Genomic DNA, 18,003 nt, shown 5'->3' with positions numbered 1-18,003 from the left:
CGTTATGCATGCATTACGACGGGCAACAGACGTACTACAAATTGGGCGCCGGCTCAACCTCATCGATACCATTTTCGCGGACACGGCACTTCACTCCTATGCACGGCAAAACGTGGACTCTCTGGGTTCTTGGTGTTTCATTGTGGTCCACTATCTGTTAAACAGGTAACTACTGCGAGGGGTCACAGCTGAATCATAGCTCTGCGATCGTATGCTGCACGTGGTCGACATACGCGACAATCAGAGAGTACAGGTTGTCGTTTAATGAACAATGCGAGCTAATTTCTTCAGCCTCGCTGCCAAACTTCGAAACGTACGTGTGTGTTTGAAGACATCTCTAAGGTGACGTGCGCACTTGACAAGCCACCGAAGTCCACACGCGTGTTTATTCCTGAAGCATGATCATCTATTTACTTTGCAGTCTTTTCCAGCCCATAATAACTTCTTGTCTTTTCTTTCACATCCAAGGAGCCTATTGCCGCCATCCGCGCACGCTGAAATATGCAGTGAACACACGGTGAATGACCTAACCGACCTAACATATGCGGAGAGCAGTCCGAGGCGGATCCCCCGCATTTATCCTTGCCGCCAGGGTTATACTATATCGCCGTCCATCGTGAACGTAGTCTCGGCCAGCTAGTTGGTTCCGGTGGCCGCCAGCCCATGTGACGACGGTGCCACTGCCTCTCAGAAGTGAACTTTCGGGGTCGCATAATCTAAGAATCCCAATGTAAAAGACGATATGACTTAGTTACAAAATCCTGTTTTAAACAAGGTGTTCGAAAATCCATTTGTTGAGGATTGCATGTCTTGATCGGTTCCAAGAATCCTGGGTTGGATTTCCATTTGAATGTCCCATTTGACAGCTGTAGAGTTGGCAGCCCGACACTCAGATAGCAATCAATACCACCTTGATTAGTGCATTTCATGTGACTTGCCAACAGCTACATGCTAGGGTGATGACTGTGATTTTTCCCTCACAAAATATCCACACCGCACAACACTGTAGAGCCGGACCTCCTCCCCCGCTTTCAGGCTTGCACTTCTGCTTTACCTTTTCCGTAGTCGAAATTTCCGAATCCCCCACTACGGATTTTCACATAGTGTGAGTCGTTTAGGTGTTTAACCCCCCAAACAAAACCACCACGTACGTGTTCGAAGCCTTCATACAGCTCTTGTCATCGCATGTGCTTGAATATAGCGGCGTTGGCTTTCTCGATGTACGTGTGACCGTCTTCTAGCGCCTAGTTACTGGCTCGCCTTAATGTTGTAAGTGTTTGCTTGCATCCGCAAGGCCTACCCAAGAACACGCGACACAGTTGGATATAGCTAAACAAATCAGGGAACACGTACACATGCCCAGACGCCGATAAGAGCGAAGTTCTGCCACGCGAGTGATTACAGGTAACGTAATGAGAAGTGTGCGCGAAAGTTTCTGTAGTGACAACCTTGCTTGTGCTATTCCTTGCGTTTGCAGCATGGGATCAAAAGTTTCAAAAATGCGCACGCATTGCCGAAGAGGATTCACCTAGGTGTAGCGCGGTTCAGACCGCAAATTTCTGGCTCGATACATGCAACGACTAAGAAGAACAAGTCATACTTTTCATCATGAGGGGTCCTTATATGTCTAGAGTATCTGTTTCGTTGTGTTTTATGTCGGCGTACAGTTGCGGTTTTTGTGAAATGTATTCCCATATATAAAACCAGCTGTTCTGGTATAAGGTCGCTAAAGTCAGCCAATCAGGTACAAAGTGAAGGACAGATTTCGCTTTTCAGATTTTGGCATTGCTTTTTAGATTCTGAGCGCTCCAGTACAATTGTTGAGAAGAGGGGTACATCCATATAAAATGTATGAGCGGGGGGGGGGAGGAAGGAGGAGGGGAAGCGGGTTAAATTTTGAAGGCGATATGATATTTCAGCGGCCAGGGTGGCACGTGGCCATTTTCACGACCTCCAGTGGCGGATCAATTCATCCATCGTCATGGCGTTGCGGATGGCCGCTCCAAGGGCAAGTTAAGGAAGAGGCGTTTTTTTTTTCATTTTGAACACGTGCTTGTTCGCCTCGTGGCAACCAGTCTCGTTCTTCAACAGTGTAAAGGAAAAAAAGAGGGCTGAATAAATGACTCCTGGTGTTTTGAGACATTCGGTCTCAAAGCGGAACGCGTTTACCGTGCCATGAGCTTATATGCATTGGACGGAAAGCATGCATGCTGTAAGGTGGGTGTAACAGAATTCTGTTGGTCCAGTTATAAGACATCCTTACCTTTCACTCGAGTGACTGAAACCAGCTATGTAGGATATATTGGGCAACAAAAAAGTGGAAAAAGAAAAATTCGAAAAACACTGATGGCTGGAAAAATCTTTGCATCACCGCTCTCCCTCCGTGCATAAAATGGCGACGTCAACGCACACATATGTTGTAAAAAGAAATGCTACTCGGACCTGTCGTGCGCAGATATTTTCGCGCTTGAAATTGTTTTGTGTGTGCAGCATGTTTGAAAACAAATAGTGCCCCTCTTATTTATATACACACATACAGTTCGAGAAAATGATCTCCTAGAGGCTCGGTAATCCAAGCCCTCCTCTACAGCGCGTAACTTCCTATAGCTAATTGCACTGCATATTGTGGGCACAGAAAAATAACTCCACTTTTAGCGACTGTTCTTTCTCGTTACAGACGGGAAATATTCATGTTACAGCCCTCCTAAGATATATTGTTATAGTAAAACCCTAACAAGAATATCTGAAATGTGCTGAGGAACTCCTTACGTAGTGGACAAAACGGCATGGATTCTTAAGCACACTTCATACGGGTCATCGGCCGCACTAATTTAGAGAACAGAACTGGAGCGCAGCTCTATCCCATCTTGGCGTCCATAGCATATCAATGGCATTGTATTTCGAGAACAGGTACAAGATTGCACATAATTTGTTATGGCACAAGGCTGATGAAGACGAAACGCAGTGCGCTAGTGCAGCGTGAGCGAGTAAAGAATAGAAGAAAAGAAGAACGCTTGGTTGGCGACTTTTTACGCCTCTGCTTGTCTCTGTGTGACCTAAGTGGCGTCCTTTTTATATTTGAAGGCATCTGTGGGGTGATGCCACACATAAGCCCCCAGAACAAGGCTCCCGACGTAGCAGACGCCCAGCGTTTTCCACTTGCCGATGGCGCTGAAGACTCGGCGGCCAGCGCCGCTAGGCTTAAGCGAGACTTAAGCTGGACGCCAGTGCTGAGCGCCTCTTCGATTTAGTCAGCCAGCGTCTGGACGCCTTGGAGGCCCGACTGCTGTCAAAGCTGCGGAGGTGGAAGCTTTGTGTCGCGACGTACGTCAGTGCACTACGGCGGCGCAAATTTTTACGCTGAAGACCACGGGTTCCAGTTTCAAGTGTTCTCCCGTTCAACGACCGCCCGCAAGAAAAACTAGCGCAGCGCTATCCATGCGCCCGATCTTTCCCAAGAGTAAGGTATCTACAACGGTACCATGGCAACCAGCGAAAGCTGAAATATATACCTCCCTGCCTGTACGAATGGATGTGGCCCGGCACCGGACATTGTCTTGGCGTGCCTGCAAAGCCCAATGCGCTACTTCTCAGGCGAAGCCATTCAATATAAGTTACTATGCACGGCAAGGCATAATGCCACTTGTCATAATAACCATCATCTATCGGCTTGGAAGAAAATCTTGCCCCAGGCTAGAGTGGAGTTCCGGGAACAGCACCGAACACGGACTCGATTGACCGCAGCGTGCATTGGTCGCGTCGTAGGTCTCGGGGACGCAGCGCTACACAGGGCGGTGACACTCCTGCACCTCATACTCAAAAAGCATCTTTGCCTTACATTGTTTTAACTCATCCCCGTATGACTGAATGCCTACAACGCCCCTCTGCAAACGGCATTCGGGGGTATGAACACATCGAGAGTCTCAAGCTTGTTTTTGAGATTCTCAGCCTCACTGTGTGAAAGCATTTTCTCCGTGATCCCGAGATCAAAGACCATGAGAGAATTTGTTGTTATTGTTGTTTACCTCTTGGCTGGGCTGCATAATATCTAGTGAATTCGTCCAACCGTTCTTTTTTCTATCTCTTCTTTACTCGCTCGCGCCGTAGCATATCACGCACTGCGCTTCTTCTACTTCTTCAGGCTTGCAACGTAGCCTCAACATGAGCCGTTTCCTGAGTCTATTCATCAAATCGTGAGCATCGAACGGCGTCCCCGCACTTGCACTGGGATTTTGTTCGGGCATTCCTGATTAGTGTGGCGTGTGTTATCGTCATATCCCTATGCAGTTTTCATTGCAGCGTATGTGTTTTCAGTCAGCCACTTAAGCGCGTTTCGTGTTAACGCTCCTCCCCCCTGAGGTTACGGCGCAAGCCTGAAGAAGATGAAGAGCAGCGCGAGAGTGCGGTGCGACCGAGTAGAGAGGAAATAGAAGAAAAGAAGAACGGATGGCCAGTGGCTTGCCTGCGCCTGTGTATGTGTCCTATGTGGGATCCTACACCATTACAGTGCATATGCAATGCTAAGTGTAATTTCAACCAACTTTTGGGCGCTAATATAAACTGTGTTTGATTAGCAGATTGCTAGCAAATTTACAGCCTAGGTCTTATTATGACTATTCTGTCCATACTTTCGAAAACCATTCTTGAAGCCTCATCCAACCTTAAGCGTGAAGAGGTACGACGGTGGTGCACATAAATTCGGTTTGGCTTATAGAGTTTAACGTCCCAAGGCAACTCAGGCTATGAGAGACGGCGTTGAGGAGGATACAGCAAAGTTCGCCCACTTGGGTGCACTGACATCGCACAGCCCATGCTCGCCTTCCTTTTCGCTCATATCGAAAAGTGGCCGCCGCAGCCGGGATTCAATCCCGCATGCTTGGGTACAGCAGTAGAGCGCCGTAACCACTGCGTCACCACAGCAAGGCTGCACACAAATTTGACCACGCGATGCGTACTAGACGGGCGCATTTGAACGCCAAGCTGCATAAAACCAAGACGGCAGCAATGTATTTATTTCACCGTTCAAGTGTATGCTCTTTTTGCTCCACCTCAGATGGAGCCCGTCGCTGTGGCGTAGTGGTTAGGGTGCTAGACTGCTGTTCCCATGGATGCGAGATCGAGTTCTGGCCGCGGCGAGCGCTTTTCGATTAAGGCGAAAAGCTAGGTGCCCGTGTGCTGTGCGATCTCAGTGCATGTTAAAGAGCCCCGGGGGGTCGAAAGTTTCGGAGCTATCTCCGACGGCGTCCCTTATACACAGCCTGAGTAACTTTGGGAGGTTAAACCCTACAAACCTAACTTCCACTCGCAACAGGTATCCCCGTGATTTTTCGTTGAGCAGCCAAAAATGCCGCGAATTCTCTGGAGAATGGAGGCTTTTTTTAAGCCTTTAAGCAATCGTGTTAGGAAGGACGTGCCAGTTTGCGTCGGAAACATAAATTTAATCAACACATTTGAAATCTTTTCTGCTTAAAGATGCAACACTTCGGTAGTATTATGAAAAGGAGGGCGCTCGTGCGCTTCTGCTTCTGTACGTTTCGTGGATTTGAATAAATCTAGGTAATGTGTGTTTATTTCATTGTCATTTGTTTGTGCAGTTCTTCACCTCTCCTGTTTCTCCGTGGAAATGCTCACGTAGCATAAACTACGACAATTGCGGTGCGTAGACGAAGGCACGAGAACATTTTCTCAAATTGGAGTGGCTGCTCTTTCAAAATGGTGAAAATTTTGAGCTAATTAGGTAATTACACGTGAAGAATGTTAAGTTGCGTTAAATCAGTACACTAATTTTTGAAACAGTTTGTGCATTTGCATTGTTAATTTATTTTTCTTGCCGCTACATAATAAGTTGAAGACCCCATGCGTCAGCGTCGCACTGCACGGAGTGAGGTGTTCAGAAACGGCAACTGCGAGTGTAAACGAAAGGCAAGGCGTCTGTAAAGCACGTCGCGCCTTGTGGGGCGAGCCGCCACGCGCGTCAGGTCGTGATAAAAGCTGGCTGCTTCAGCGATATGCGAAGTGAAACGTAGCGTTCTGCAGCAGCACTAGCTGTCTACTAAGGGGAGGGCATAAATAACCGGCGCTCCGCCTGAGTCCCCACTCCAACGCGAAACCATGAAGCTGTACATTCTGGGACTCTTGGTAGCCGTCCTTGCAGTGGCCATCGTTGCAAGTGGTGAGTACATTTCACTTATTTTTCTGCATTCACTCTAGCGTTTTCTCCGTGCACCAGCCGGTACAAGACAGCATCGCTTATGAGAGCTATTAAGCATAACCTTTGTTTTCTACGACAACCACTGATCGCTACGTTCCAAAACATTTTAAGCAATTTGTGAGCTGAATGGTTTTCGAACAGAGTGCTGCGGTGGCGTAAATAGACAAAAACATCCATGTTTATGAACTAGCGCCATTCATGTCACCGCTTTTTTCATATACACCCATAAAAATAAAGACAAGGTATTTCTGCCTGGGAAAGTGGTTAGAAAATAATGTATAGTAAGCGAAAACCAATTCATTCAAGTCGCATAAAAGAGGCGCAGCCTGAAATTTATCTATATTACCATTCAATGATCTTGAATGCGCGAACATCCACCTGACAAAACACATTTCTGTGCGCTTTTATTTGTTTAAGCATTAAAAACTGGTCGAGGTGTTTGCTGAGTGGTAGATTTCAACAGAGTAAACTGTAAAGAATTACAGGATAAGCAGTTTTGGGCGGGCTGCGTATCTGTCTTTTGCAACATTGGACACTCATCGTAGGTCACTTCTGGAACTTTCTTGATGTAAAACGTCAATTCAGTGAAGGCATTCTCTGAAATTGAAGAGCTTGTGATGAGAGACGTTCACCTCTGGTCTTCCGTTTTAGTAACTTCCGTTTGTATGTAAACGGCTGAAAATTTTGTGCAGCTTCAAGAACTTTGCTTCAGCGGTGACCAATATACTACGCATTATTCACAGATGAATTGACAGTCCTCTCAATCAGGTTTATTTTTCGACTTACTGAGCATTTTTGCATATGAACAACGAAATAGATAATTACACAAATACATAACATACCATTCTGCTTTAGTTCAATGCTAGTAGTTTTTTCTGGGGCCGTCCTACTTCATCAAAACGTGATGCATTCAGTGCACGACTCCTGTGCCACTGGGAAGTCATACTTACTTCAGGATACCTAGGAATGTTAGTTGAATCATGGCAATTCCAAGCTGACATAGAGCTTAACAAATACTTTCATACTGCTCTCGCATTTACGTTTTTTACAGTGCTTGTTAGGACGAAGTTGCTGCACTAACCTTGCATGCAATAATTTTCCAGAAAGCAAATTCTTATGGTTAAAAGCAAACAACGCTGCCCTTTGCACATCTGTACATGAACTCTCCTTGCGCAGTATAAAATATTTCGGTTATCTTTGAAAGCGTGCACACCCGTGTGCGCCCTGCCGAAACACTTTGCAAGTGGGTGGTTCTGGTCTCACAGGAGATGACATCAAATTGTGTAACAAATACAGTCGGAACCCAGCTACAAATTAGCAAATGGGATTGGTCGTTTGGTGCCCAGCTTCAAGGTATGCAAGCCATAAAATGTGTGTCTCCGCTGTCCTCACTAATTCGTGCAGTTTTGAAGATGAATTTCACCAACCAGCTTGCCAAAACGCTCTGCAGAGCCAAATATTACCCTACAATACACTCTTTACGCTATGAAATGAAGGAGAAACGTGGTTTTGCAGTAATAGCCAGAACACATACACAGTGTACACAAAAGCAATGCATGATATGCAAGTCTTAATTCAGAAGACACTTCTGTACAGAGACAGGTCTAGAACAATGCAAAAAACTCAAAGAAGTGAAACCAAAAGAGCACCAAATTATTGACCGGGCGCTCGACAGTCCGACGACTACAGGATAACGATGTAGCCAGTTCTCTCGCTGAAGCGTGGCTGCAGAGCAGCGACATTGCCTTGGGAGTCATGCAGAAGCCCTTGGATAAAGGTCATTTGCGTCGGAGCTGATGACTGACGCTACCCTACCTTCATTTATAGCACGCGCAGTGTCTGCATTTATTCTGCAGTGTGAATATTCTCTCATGAGATGGTAGGGCGGAGCACGTGGATAAACAGGTGACCTGTAAAAGCTTCACTACTTTATTCATCTATTGAACTCATAACGAGGATCAAAGATCTGTATTAGGAAGGCTGCCGCTGTATCTAATCTACGCACGCCCTACGACACAATCACGATCGGCCGTCGTTTCGACAAATCATTGCAAGCGAGGGAACGCGATGGAAGACACCGGCCGGCTTCAGGAGCTGCGGGGGTCTCGGTCATTCTCTGTAGAGCTGGGGTGTGCAGGGAATGCACAGTCTTTGCAAAAATCCTGAAGCCAAAGGATATTCGTCAGAGTCTCAAAAGGCGCAATTAACGACCGGAGGGCCGCGAAATGCTATGAGACTGTTTCTTGCTTTGATAAGAAATAATTTCCTAGCAATTCAAATGAATGTTGCCATTTAAGGATGGTTTGACAGCTTCAATTCGCTGCCGAGCTGAATATAATTTTGCTTCCAGACCTTTGATCAAGACTGCGTCGACATGAGAGTGAATTTTTGTCAGGTGGTTGCGTTATTTGATGCGTTGCTTTTTTTTTTGAATGAAGATCAAAAAGATGAGAGCACAAGGGCTGCTTACCTTTGAGTCAGACACATGCTCGTCAAACACTGAATGGGGTTGGGGGCGCAAATGTGGTAGCGTAGGTACACTTAACTAAAGGTCTGAAGCAAATGTTTATTTTTTATTCAAGCTGTAGCCTCGAAATATCTAAGGCTGCTACAGGAATGGCACAAAGGATATTAGAGCTACGTAAAAGTAATTTAAGAACTATTTGCGAGCATACTTCAGCGCATATCTCGGCGCGAAGAGGAACATACCCACGATAATCATGGCACAATTCTGGTTTCCGATACACATCCGCGCTAGAACGTCGTTAGTGGACATAAAGCGATACTTAAGGTGCTCGTGATTACTGACTTCTCGTCGAGGTCGCGGAATTTACAATTTCTGCGTTCGAGAGAGACTGCTTTCTTGGTGACCATATTCGAGATTATTGCTTGTTTTCTGGCTTAAGTTAGTTTCAAAATATTTTTTTTTCGTGGTAGCATAGGAACAGTGCGGAAAATACAGGACTGCGACAAAGAGAAAACACAGTCTCCTTCCCTCTGTCCGGCCATTCCCGCGGTTTTGTTACATACCATGTCACCCAGCTGGCGCATAACTATGCTGCTTTGCGTTCTATTTGTTTTTTTTTTTCATTACTGTTTCTACACTTTGAGGTAAAAGCAGTAATGGCCAGCTAACACAACCAGAGGTGGATATAAACTCTAGAACATGCGTAGTTATACAGACGCACCTGCTATTCAAAAGTTATGGAAGAACAGCAACTACTAGCACAACACTTGCGGCAATAGTCACATATTGGTGGTACGTAAAGGACCGCCTGGGCTCAATTGTAATAGAAATTTTCGCTATTCTTGATGTGAATCAGTCTTCAATACCATATCGTCTAAACAGAAGTTCGCATTTACACCCATTCAGGAGCGGGTATAAAAAAACTAAAAAATATGTATAAAAGCACTCAACATAAATCGGGGGATACAAGCTCCTAATAAAAAAAGAATGAAATGCATATAGATACACTGAGTACAAGACGATGCTCAAAATATTGATCAGCAGAAAGTAGAAAGCCTTTACACGCCAAGCCACAAAAACGAGCACCCCGGCGACAGACTTCCTTTGGACCCCAGCTTCGCCATTGCGATTCTAACGTTCTCTTTAAGGAAAGGTGTAAGTGCTCTAATTTTCCCGTGCACATACCCTCTGCCTCATAACCCAACGAGAATAGCAGGAGTATGCCTTACATGGATAGGGCTGGCCGAGGCGCGTATTGCCAAACCATATCCCGTAGGCGCACTGGAGCAGACAACGCTTTCAGCGAGTTAAACGGCGATTGTTGCTGAAAGATCTCTCTGAACGCAACCTAAAGGTAACATACACTCACTGTAAATGGGGATTATTCCCGAAAGATGTGTCTGAACGCAACCTAAAGGTAACATACCCTCACTGTAAATGCGGATTATTGCTGAAAGATCTCTCTTAACGCAACCTAAAGGTAACATACCCTCACTGTAAATGCGGATTATTGCTGAAAGATCTCTCTTAACGCAACCTAAAGGTAACATACACTCACTGTAAATGGGGATTATTGCTGAAAGATCTCTTTGAACGCAACCTAAAGGTAACATACACTCACTGTAAATGGAAATTATTGCTGAACGATCTCGCTGAACGCAACCTAAAGATAACATACACTCCCTGTAAATGGGGATTATTGCTGAAAGATGTCTCCGAACGCAACCTAAAGGTAACATACACTCACCAAGGCAGGAAATGATTATGGCGAAGGTAATTGCTTAGTGTAACTGTTGTCATACCGATTGATACTTAAAGGTGTCTGTAAACGCAACTTAAAGGTAACATCCACTCACTGTAGGCAGGATATAATTACAGTGAAATAAATTGCAAAAACATATAAAAAAATGCAACACAGGAGTCGAACGCATGTTTAAGTGGCATCAGTGAAGAGATGCTTGATGTTAATCTAGTGCGCCACCAAAACGACAGGAACGGTGGCCTTTATATGTGTTCTTATTCGTTTAGACAATATATCCACTATTTGTCTCCTGGTGGCGCTGCTGCTCTCTGCCGATCTCTGTTCCCACAGAAGGGTGGGAGCAGAGATCGACTGGTGCCTAGCAGGCAAGGCTGTAGCTTTTTTAGGGGGTCCTCGAGGAATCCGTGCATGCACAGAGGTAGTTAGTAGTGAAGCAGAAGGAAGTGCAATAACGGAGGCTGCGCCCCAAAAATGGCAAGGAGCAGGTCGAGAAAGAAAGGGACAAAAAGAAATTTAACACTGGGATCAGCTACATAAACATGCAAGAAGGTAGAAAAAGAGCGACATGGCTAGAGATAGAACAGCGGCTAAAGGATGACAAAAAAGGTGTGCACGCTCTATGCGAGACTCATCTCAGGGATCCAGAAGATCCGCCATTTATAGAAGGCTACGCCTGGGAAGGGTGCAACCGAACGAGAACGGAAAACAAGTGGTGGAGGGGTTGGTATGTTGATACACCAGGGAACAAACTGGCATAGAATCAAATCATCTTGTAAAGAACATATCTGGGTATCAGGAACAATTGCCGGAATAAGGACATGGCTAGGGGTAGTTATTTATAGGAGCAGGACACCAATGCAGGCAAGAAAACAAGGATCTTGTTGAAGGTCTCAGTGACGATATAAGCCAGTTTGGATACGGAGCCGATATTATTCTTCTGGGGACATTAACGGCCACATCAACGATCTGGATGGATACACGGATTGTAACTTGACGCTAATGCTAGATTTCTGTCAGCAACACGATATAGTTATAGCAAATACAGAAACGCAATGGGGGGGGGGGGGGGGGGGGCAAAGGCCAAATCACGTGGGAATTCCGCAACAGGCAGGCGACCATTGACTACCGCCAAATGTCGCAGGGAATTTATAGCGAGGTCACAACAATATAAATAGACGAAGAAGGAGAGTGTAGTCTGGGAAGTGATCATAAACGTATTAGTCTGTAGATGGGGCCCTTGATGAAAAGAGAACGGGAACGTAGACAAAAAGTAAACGCAAAATTAAACGACGCTCAAATTGCAGAGATAGCAGCAGATATAGAGGAAGCAATAGAGAAAAGCCCCATGAAAAGCTGGGATTATGAACAGGTAGAACTACTCATAAAGAGGAAAATTAAGAAGGTTAAAGTAGCAAACCGCCGGAATGGAAAGAGGAAGCCACGGAGCTGGTGGAATAAGGAAATCATGGAAGCTATTGAACAACGACGGGCTGCTTCAAGGGAACACCGAGTGGCAAAAAATACAGGTATCTACAGGTAAGGAAATCGACCAAAATGGGAATCATGTCGACAAAAGAAACTTGGGGTAAAGGCCCTCGTCGAAAGTAAAATAAAGCAGTCCACCAATCGCTGGATAGCTGACATACACGATGCCACTGGCGGCGGGACAAGAAAATTCTGGAACCATATAAGCTGGCTAGGTAAAAAGAATCAATCAAAGCAAAGATAACGAGGGAAATTGTTTAAAGGGAGCTAGACAACGCAGGGAATTACATTATATCAGTTATAGCCGAGCCATTTAAGAGCAGCGATAGGGTAATCTCTGCAAATCAGGAAGCAACACAAGATAGCAGAATACAAAGCAGCTTAGAACTGACCAATATAAACTGGAAAAAAGGCAGAAAAAAATATTCTTATCAACACATCTACAGGAATAGATGGAATTCGGATCAAGTTGATTAATGAACTTGGTCCAAGAAGTAAGGAAACGTTGTTAAAAGCTTTGGAAAAAGTCATAACAAATAAGTGAATTCCGGAGAGCTTGCGAAAGAGTAAAATAAATTTGATTTATAAAGGGAAAGGAGAAACGATGCACATAAAATCATACAGGCCGATTACCATAACATCAGTTATGACAGGTTGGCCATGCAGGCGGTGAAATTAAAGGTGCAAGCATGGGTAGAGTGTAACAGATACTCGGAGAACTTCAGAACGGCTTTAGAAATAGTAGGCGCTTAGATGATACCCTGTTTGTGCTTACCCAATGCATCGAAATATCTAGAGTGGAAAATAGACCTTTTTATTTAGCCTTCCTGGTCATAAACGGGGCGTACGACAACGTAAAGAGGAAACTCCTGTGGAACATATTGAAAAAAGGTATCGGCTATGAGATAATAGAGTTCCTACAGGAAATATACCGAGATAATAAAGAAGAAATTACATGGAAAGGGATAAGAACTACGGAATATGTCTAAGTAGGCAAAGGATTAAGACCAGGCTGTCCTCTATCACCGCAGCTGTTCATGCTTTATATGATAAACCTGGAAAGGAGGATACACGAAAGTAACCTAGGTTTTAACCTATCATATAGTTTAAGTGGAAAGGAGGTAGAGCAGTGCCTCTCCGGTTTGATGTATGCAGACGATATTGTGCTGCTAGCTGAGTGTCTGCAAGAATTGCAAACTCTAGTTAGGTATTGCTTAAACGAAGGGGACGCTCTAGGCTTCCGTTTTAGCGCAGTTAAATCCGGTCTGATGATTGTCAACGGCTCAACTGATTGTGGTCTTAAAATACAAGGCCATGAAATACCCAGAGTAGCAGAATATAATTATCTGGGGGTATGAGAAAACGAAGGATTGGCATACATTGGAAAGCATGAGCAATCACTTAAGGCCAAAGGGCGAAGTAATGCCGGGATAATGAAGCATAGGGCATTGTGGGGCACAACAAGTATGAGGTTTTGAGGAGTATTTGGAAAGGAATTATTGTGCCCGGACTTACTTTTGGGAATGCGGGTTTGTGCCTAAAATCAGAGGTACAGTCGACATCAGAAATAAATCAGAGAGCCGTTGGACGATTAGCACTAGGTGCCCACGGCAAAACCTCAAATGAGTCGGTACAGGGAGATATGGGTTGGGCATCTTTCGAAGTACGTGAAGTTCAGAGTAAATTATCATAGTTGGAACGCCTGATGAAATTGGACAGGAACAAATGGGCAGCTAAAGTATTTAAATACCTATACTTAAAAAGCGTTGACTCACAATGGAGGAAAAGAACTAGGAAACTAGTAAGTATGCTAGTCACAAGGACGGAGAAATAAAGAGCGTTAAGCAACAGGTGAAAAACACAGAAGGCAAAAATTGGATAAATTCGATGGAAAAGAAACTGAGAGTGGGATTATACCGAAAGTGGAAAAGGCAGATCAGGAAGGAAGCTTTCTTTGATAACTCAAGAGGCAGTGCCCTACGTTTTGAAGAAGTTAGAACATGCAGCTACAAAAAGAAATTTAACAATGAAGGAGACGCATGTGCTGTATGTTGTAATTTCAGTGAAACAATTGACCATATTAGACTCGAATATAATGGTATCCATCCGGAAGTTGATGCAGGCGCAGTCACTGTTCCGAAAGCTCTGGGGTTTAGAGATGCCAGCGGCGGGGTGAATAAACCGGCAGTGGAAGCTAGCAAAAAGCGATTGGAAGATTGGTGACTTAAAAGCAGGGAAGTGACAAAGTTAGTAATGTAGAAACTAAAATTTAGTAAATAGAATGATGGTATAGTAAACCAATCTAAAACAATAATTAAGATATAGGGAGAAAATTGAGCATGATAGTTACTGCTCAATGGGGACGTTCCATCCATCCATCCAGGCGCAAGAGCGTCGTCACCTCCTAAGGGTTTGCTAATACGTCTCCCGGCTCTTGCGTTGCAAAGACTATGATCTCAAGGATATGCAGTGCCAAGCGCATGTGCTAAGTGTTCCAGATCAGTCACTGAGGTTCCCCTTCGCCGAACCTTTTACATGCGTTCAGGCACGCAGACCTCAAAAACCAGACGACTACACGAAGCTGCACTTTGAACAAGCCTAAGAGTCAGAGCTTGCTCTGGTTTCTAAGAAATAATAGCCTGCATTCCTTAATTTGAATAAGAGCAGCTCTATGTTATGCGACATGGTAAGGCTTCGAATAAAAAAAACTCGTCGTTCCGCTTTGACAGTTTCTTCTCCAGCTGCGACTTCACAGGAAAGTGTAATTGACAAGAATACAGTGTAGAGGGTGGAACACTGTGCTGCCTTGTCGTCAGATGCGCATTACCTGTGGAATACATGAACCAGCTCACTAAAGCAGTTGTCTTTGTGTAAGCGCGGCACAGTTGTAATAACATGTCGTGAGAATAATGACCACGCAGCAATGCATGGGAGTAAGTTTTGGCAGTAATATATGTACCAGCGCAAATAGAGTACAGAAGGGGTGACGACAAAGAAAGACCGAAAAGTGAGCTCTGTCTTCGTTCCTTCCTATTCATTCGCGCTGCCCCCAACACTAGAACAAACCAACTAGCCCAAGAAACAAGTATTTTGTAAAAAATAAATCTTCCCGCTCAACGTTTCGTTTCCGTTCTTTTACTTTTACTCCCCAAGAGGAAGGTTCCGAAGACTGCGGCCTGAACGAGGTATTTAAGCGGTGCGTCTCCTCATCCTGCGCCGAGAAGAAATGCTGGAGGCGTGTAATTGGGCCCTTCTGCACCGCTGACTGCGTCTTCGGCTGCTTCTGCGGGGACCAGTTCTACCGCAACAGGCAGGGGAGCTGTGTCACTCTTGAGGAGTGTCCACCAGAATAAGTAAGTAAAAAAGGGTAGGTGTTTAGCGTTCGGTCCGCAGTCAATATATCGTATATATGTATAAAGCTATCCTCATGCGCAATGTCTAATTTTACCGAAACTAAATCAACCTGAAAACGATGTTGGAGTTCAACACAAAAACGAGCCCCAGCGTCATTGAATCACGGGATTATGGTTAAGGCACGTTTTATTTTTATCCCGGCATTACCCGGACAGCTCCTTTCATCCTTGCTTCTCTGTAGATGATACAACTTCACCAGGTTAGCGCTGTCCAGTCGAACATGAAGTATCAACTGACAGGCATTCTCCCCATTAAAAAAAGTAACTCTTATAGCCGGTCGTATTCGGGCGTCCAATCTGAAAATAAGCATGTGTGGGGCGCAGGATACCGTTCGGGCTGTTATACGGTTCTACAGCAAGGATATGCGGTGGTCTGGGGATCTTCAATAATATTCGCCGTCACCCAAGTAACAGTGCTAGATCTAGCTGTCGCATTTGCATTAAACCTTTCAGTGGCTCTCAATGTGCGGGACCAGAACTCCGTCATAGCTCTAATAGGTGGCGCAAAGTTCGCGAGCAAACTGGGCTTTACGGAGTCCATGGTGGTACCTTCCACCGCACGCAAACTCTATGAGGCGGCGTGACGGATGCGATAAACAACGAACATGAAAAAAAAAATACGTTTTTCCGCAGGTCACAGTATGCTTTGGAGGTTGCCTAAGAATAATGACCCTTGCAAGAAAAATAACAATCAATATGCCGAGAGAGTGAGAAATAATGCATGATATTGACTTCAGCTTTTTGAATGTAAACGGCACCTATACCGCCCGAACGCACGCAAACATCACTAGAAGAGAAGGTAACCGTCTATTTATTTCTAGAAAGACAATAGAGGTTGGAAAGATTGTGTCCTGTTAAGCTCTGATCGTCATCACAGCCGAACAAATGCAGGCTGTGCGGGAGTTGTTCAACAGCATGTTGGTTGAATCCGCTATAAAGGGTTATTTTTTTGCCGCATTTTCCTTGTTATCTTACGCAAAATAATGGCAAGAGGGGTAAGTACTGAGAATTTACAACACAGAAAATGAAGTAGACAGGAAGAAAGCAGAAAAATAATGGAAGGAAAGCAAAATGATTGTGTTACCACAGAAGCTAAGGCGGGTGCAACCTGTACATGCTAAGCAAAATGGCATATAGCCATATGGAGAACATGAAAAAAAAAAAAGCCGTTAACAAGTGATCACACAGCGTGATGTGAAAAACATGAAACACGAGTTTTACCTTCTCGGTGTCAATATACCTGAGAGCGGTTTCATTTCTCACATTGCGTCTGGCGGCGTCTCCCACGATGTCTAATACATGGAAATGTACGAAAACATCAGTTGTGGTTTAGCTCTAGTTAACCATATTTTAATTGCAAAAGCAACGGCGGAAGCTTATTTTGCCTGCTACTTTATTCCCCTATCACGCCCTATCAGTGTACGGTGCTACATTATTGGGGACACTTAACCTCATCCTTTTAGGGTATGGCGCGAAATCGTAAGCTACCAGCCCACATTAGAGTCACGCTTCAACCTAGTCGAATGGACGTGTCTGCGTGTCGTAGGGGTAACGAGAATGCAAACGGTTCTGGCAGGCTGATTCTGATATCACCCTCCCATGAAAGGAACGACGCGAATTGGCAGCTCCAGCCCGTGGCATATGGGTAACGCGCAATCAAATGTCATGGCAGGCTGATCGAGGAGGTCGAGGAGCAGGGGGGTCCACGGACCACGGACCACGCGACGAGCGGTTAGAACTGGCGTAGTATTGCTTTCACAATAATAAACATGATAGTCCACGGGCTGTTCGGGAAACTTATATAGACCAGACACTAATGTCTGTTTTTCTTTTTTTTTTTTGTAGAAATATGGTACACCTGTATATAGCCATTCTTTCTCCGTGCCTACACTCAGAAGCCTACGCATGAATGCGCATAGGTTTATGAAAGAATCGAGGGAATACGCCTAATTCAAGATTATCCTTCAGGCGTTTCAGGCGTTGTCCACCAAGCTAAGAGAAACGCTTTCAGTCTCACTAATGCAACTAACGTCAACGAATTGCCTTTGCAGTATCTAAAAGCTACGTTCCGCTCGTTGTATTGGTTCCAGTGGTCAAGCGTCGAACAGGATGCCGGAAGTTGGCCTTCGACGGAATGTGGCCAGAATGGCGGAAAATAAATGAATAAAGAGAAATCCCCGTTGCTGCCTGTAGTTTTCACTCAAGATGTGTTTTATGTTCTCCAATCTGCTGGGACGTGATATCAGTTGCGTTGAAACTCTTGAAGCAAAAACATGGTGAAAAACTCGCCTTTTTGCGAGAATTAGACAAGTTTAGGTTAGCTTGCAGTACTGATTCGAAGGAGATAGAATAACTTCAAGGGCTTTCGCACCGAAGGAAACCACAGCTAGAACAATTAGAAGTCATTCCCGGAAGCCTTTTTTTTCGTAAATAAAGCACTGCTGCCACAAAAGGTTAAAGTGAAACATCGTGGTAAGTATACTGTTAATCCACAATAGACGCTGTGGTAGCGTATAAAGAAGGTGCTGCCTAGATAATAAATTTAGACGAAAAGCATGCAATTTTTCGATCGGACCTACATTCTTGCTTCACGAAGCCTAAAATCGCAGCCCCAAATGCATCCAGTTAGGAGCTGCGCTGTACTGGCTAGAATTCCAGGAGCGAT

General features: G+C 44.9%; 1 protein-coding gene across 1 annotated transcript; it reads left to right on the top strand.

Annotated features, from left to right (window-relative positions):
• The first annotated feature begins 6,019 nt into the window (after nt 1-6,019).
• On the top strand, nt 6,020-17,538 carry LOC146182787 (ixochymostatin-like). The gene is made up of 3 exons (XM_084608921.1): nt 6,020-6,172; nt 15,079-15,278; nt 17,429-17,538. Exons 1-2 carry the CDS (start codon nt 6,112-6,114, stop codon nt 15,276-15,278), a joined length of 261 nt encoding a protein of 86 aa, XP_084465047.1. The 5' UTR covers nt 6,020-6,111; the 3' UTR covers nt 17,429-17,538.
• The last annotated feature ends 465 nt before the right edge of the window (nt 17,539-18,003 follow it).

This window comes from Amblyomma maculatum, chromosome 7 (genome assembly GCF_055883805.1).
Source record: "Amblyomma maculatum isolate TAMU_Amacu chromosome 7, ASM5588380v1, whole genome shotgun sequence".
In the NCBI taxonomy this organism is placed as follows: Eukaryota; Metazoa; Arthropoda; class Arachnida; order Ixodida; family Ixodidae; genus Amblyomma; species Amblyomma maculatum.
This window is presented reverse-complemented; position numbering and strand designations above follow the sequence as displayed.

What these genes read in the sequence shown, in the direction of transcription:
- LOC146182787 (XM_084608921.1), top strand. Translation starts at nt 6,112, where the DNA reads ATGAAGCTGTACATTCTGGGACTCTTGGTAGCCGTCCTTGCAGTGGCC. An exon ending in AGTGGCCATCGTTGCAAGTG is followed by an intron (nt 6,173 to 15,078) that starts GTGAGTACATTT and finishes TTACTCCCCAAG; the next exon opens with AGGAAGGTTCCGAAGACTGC.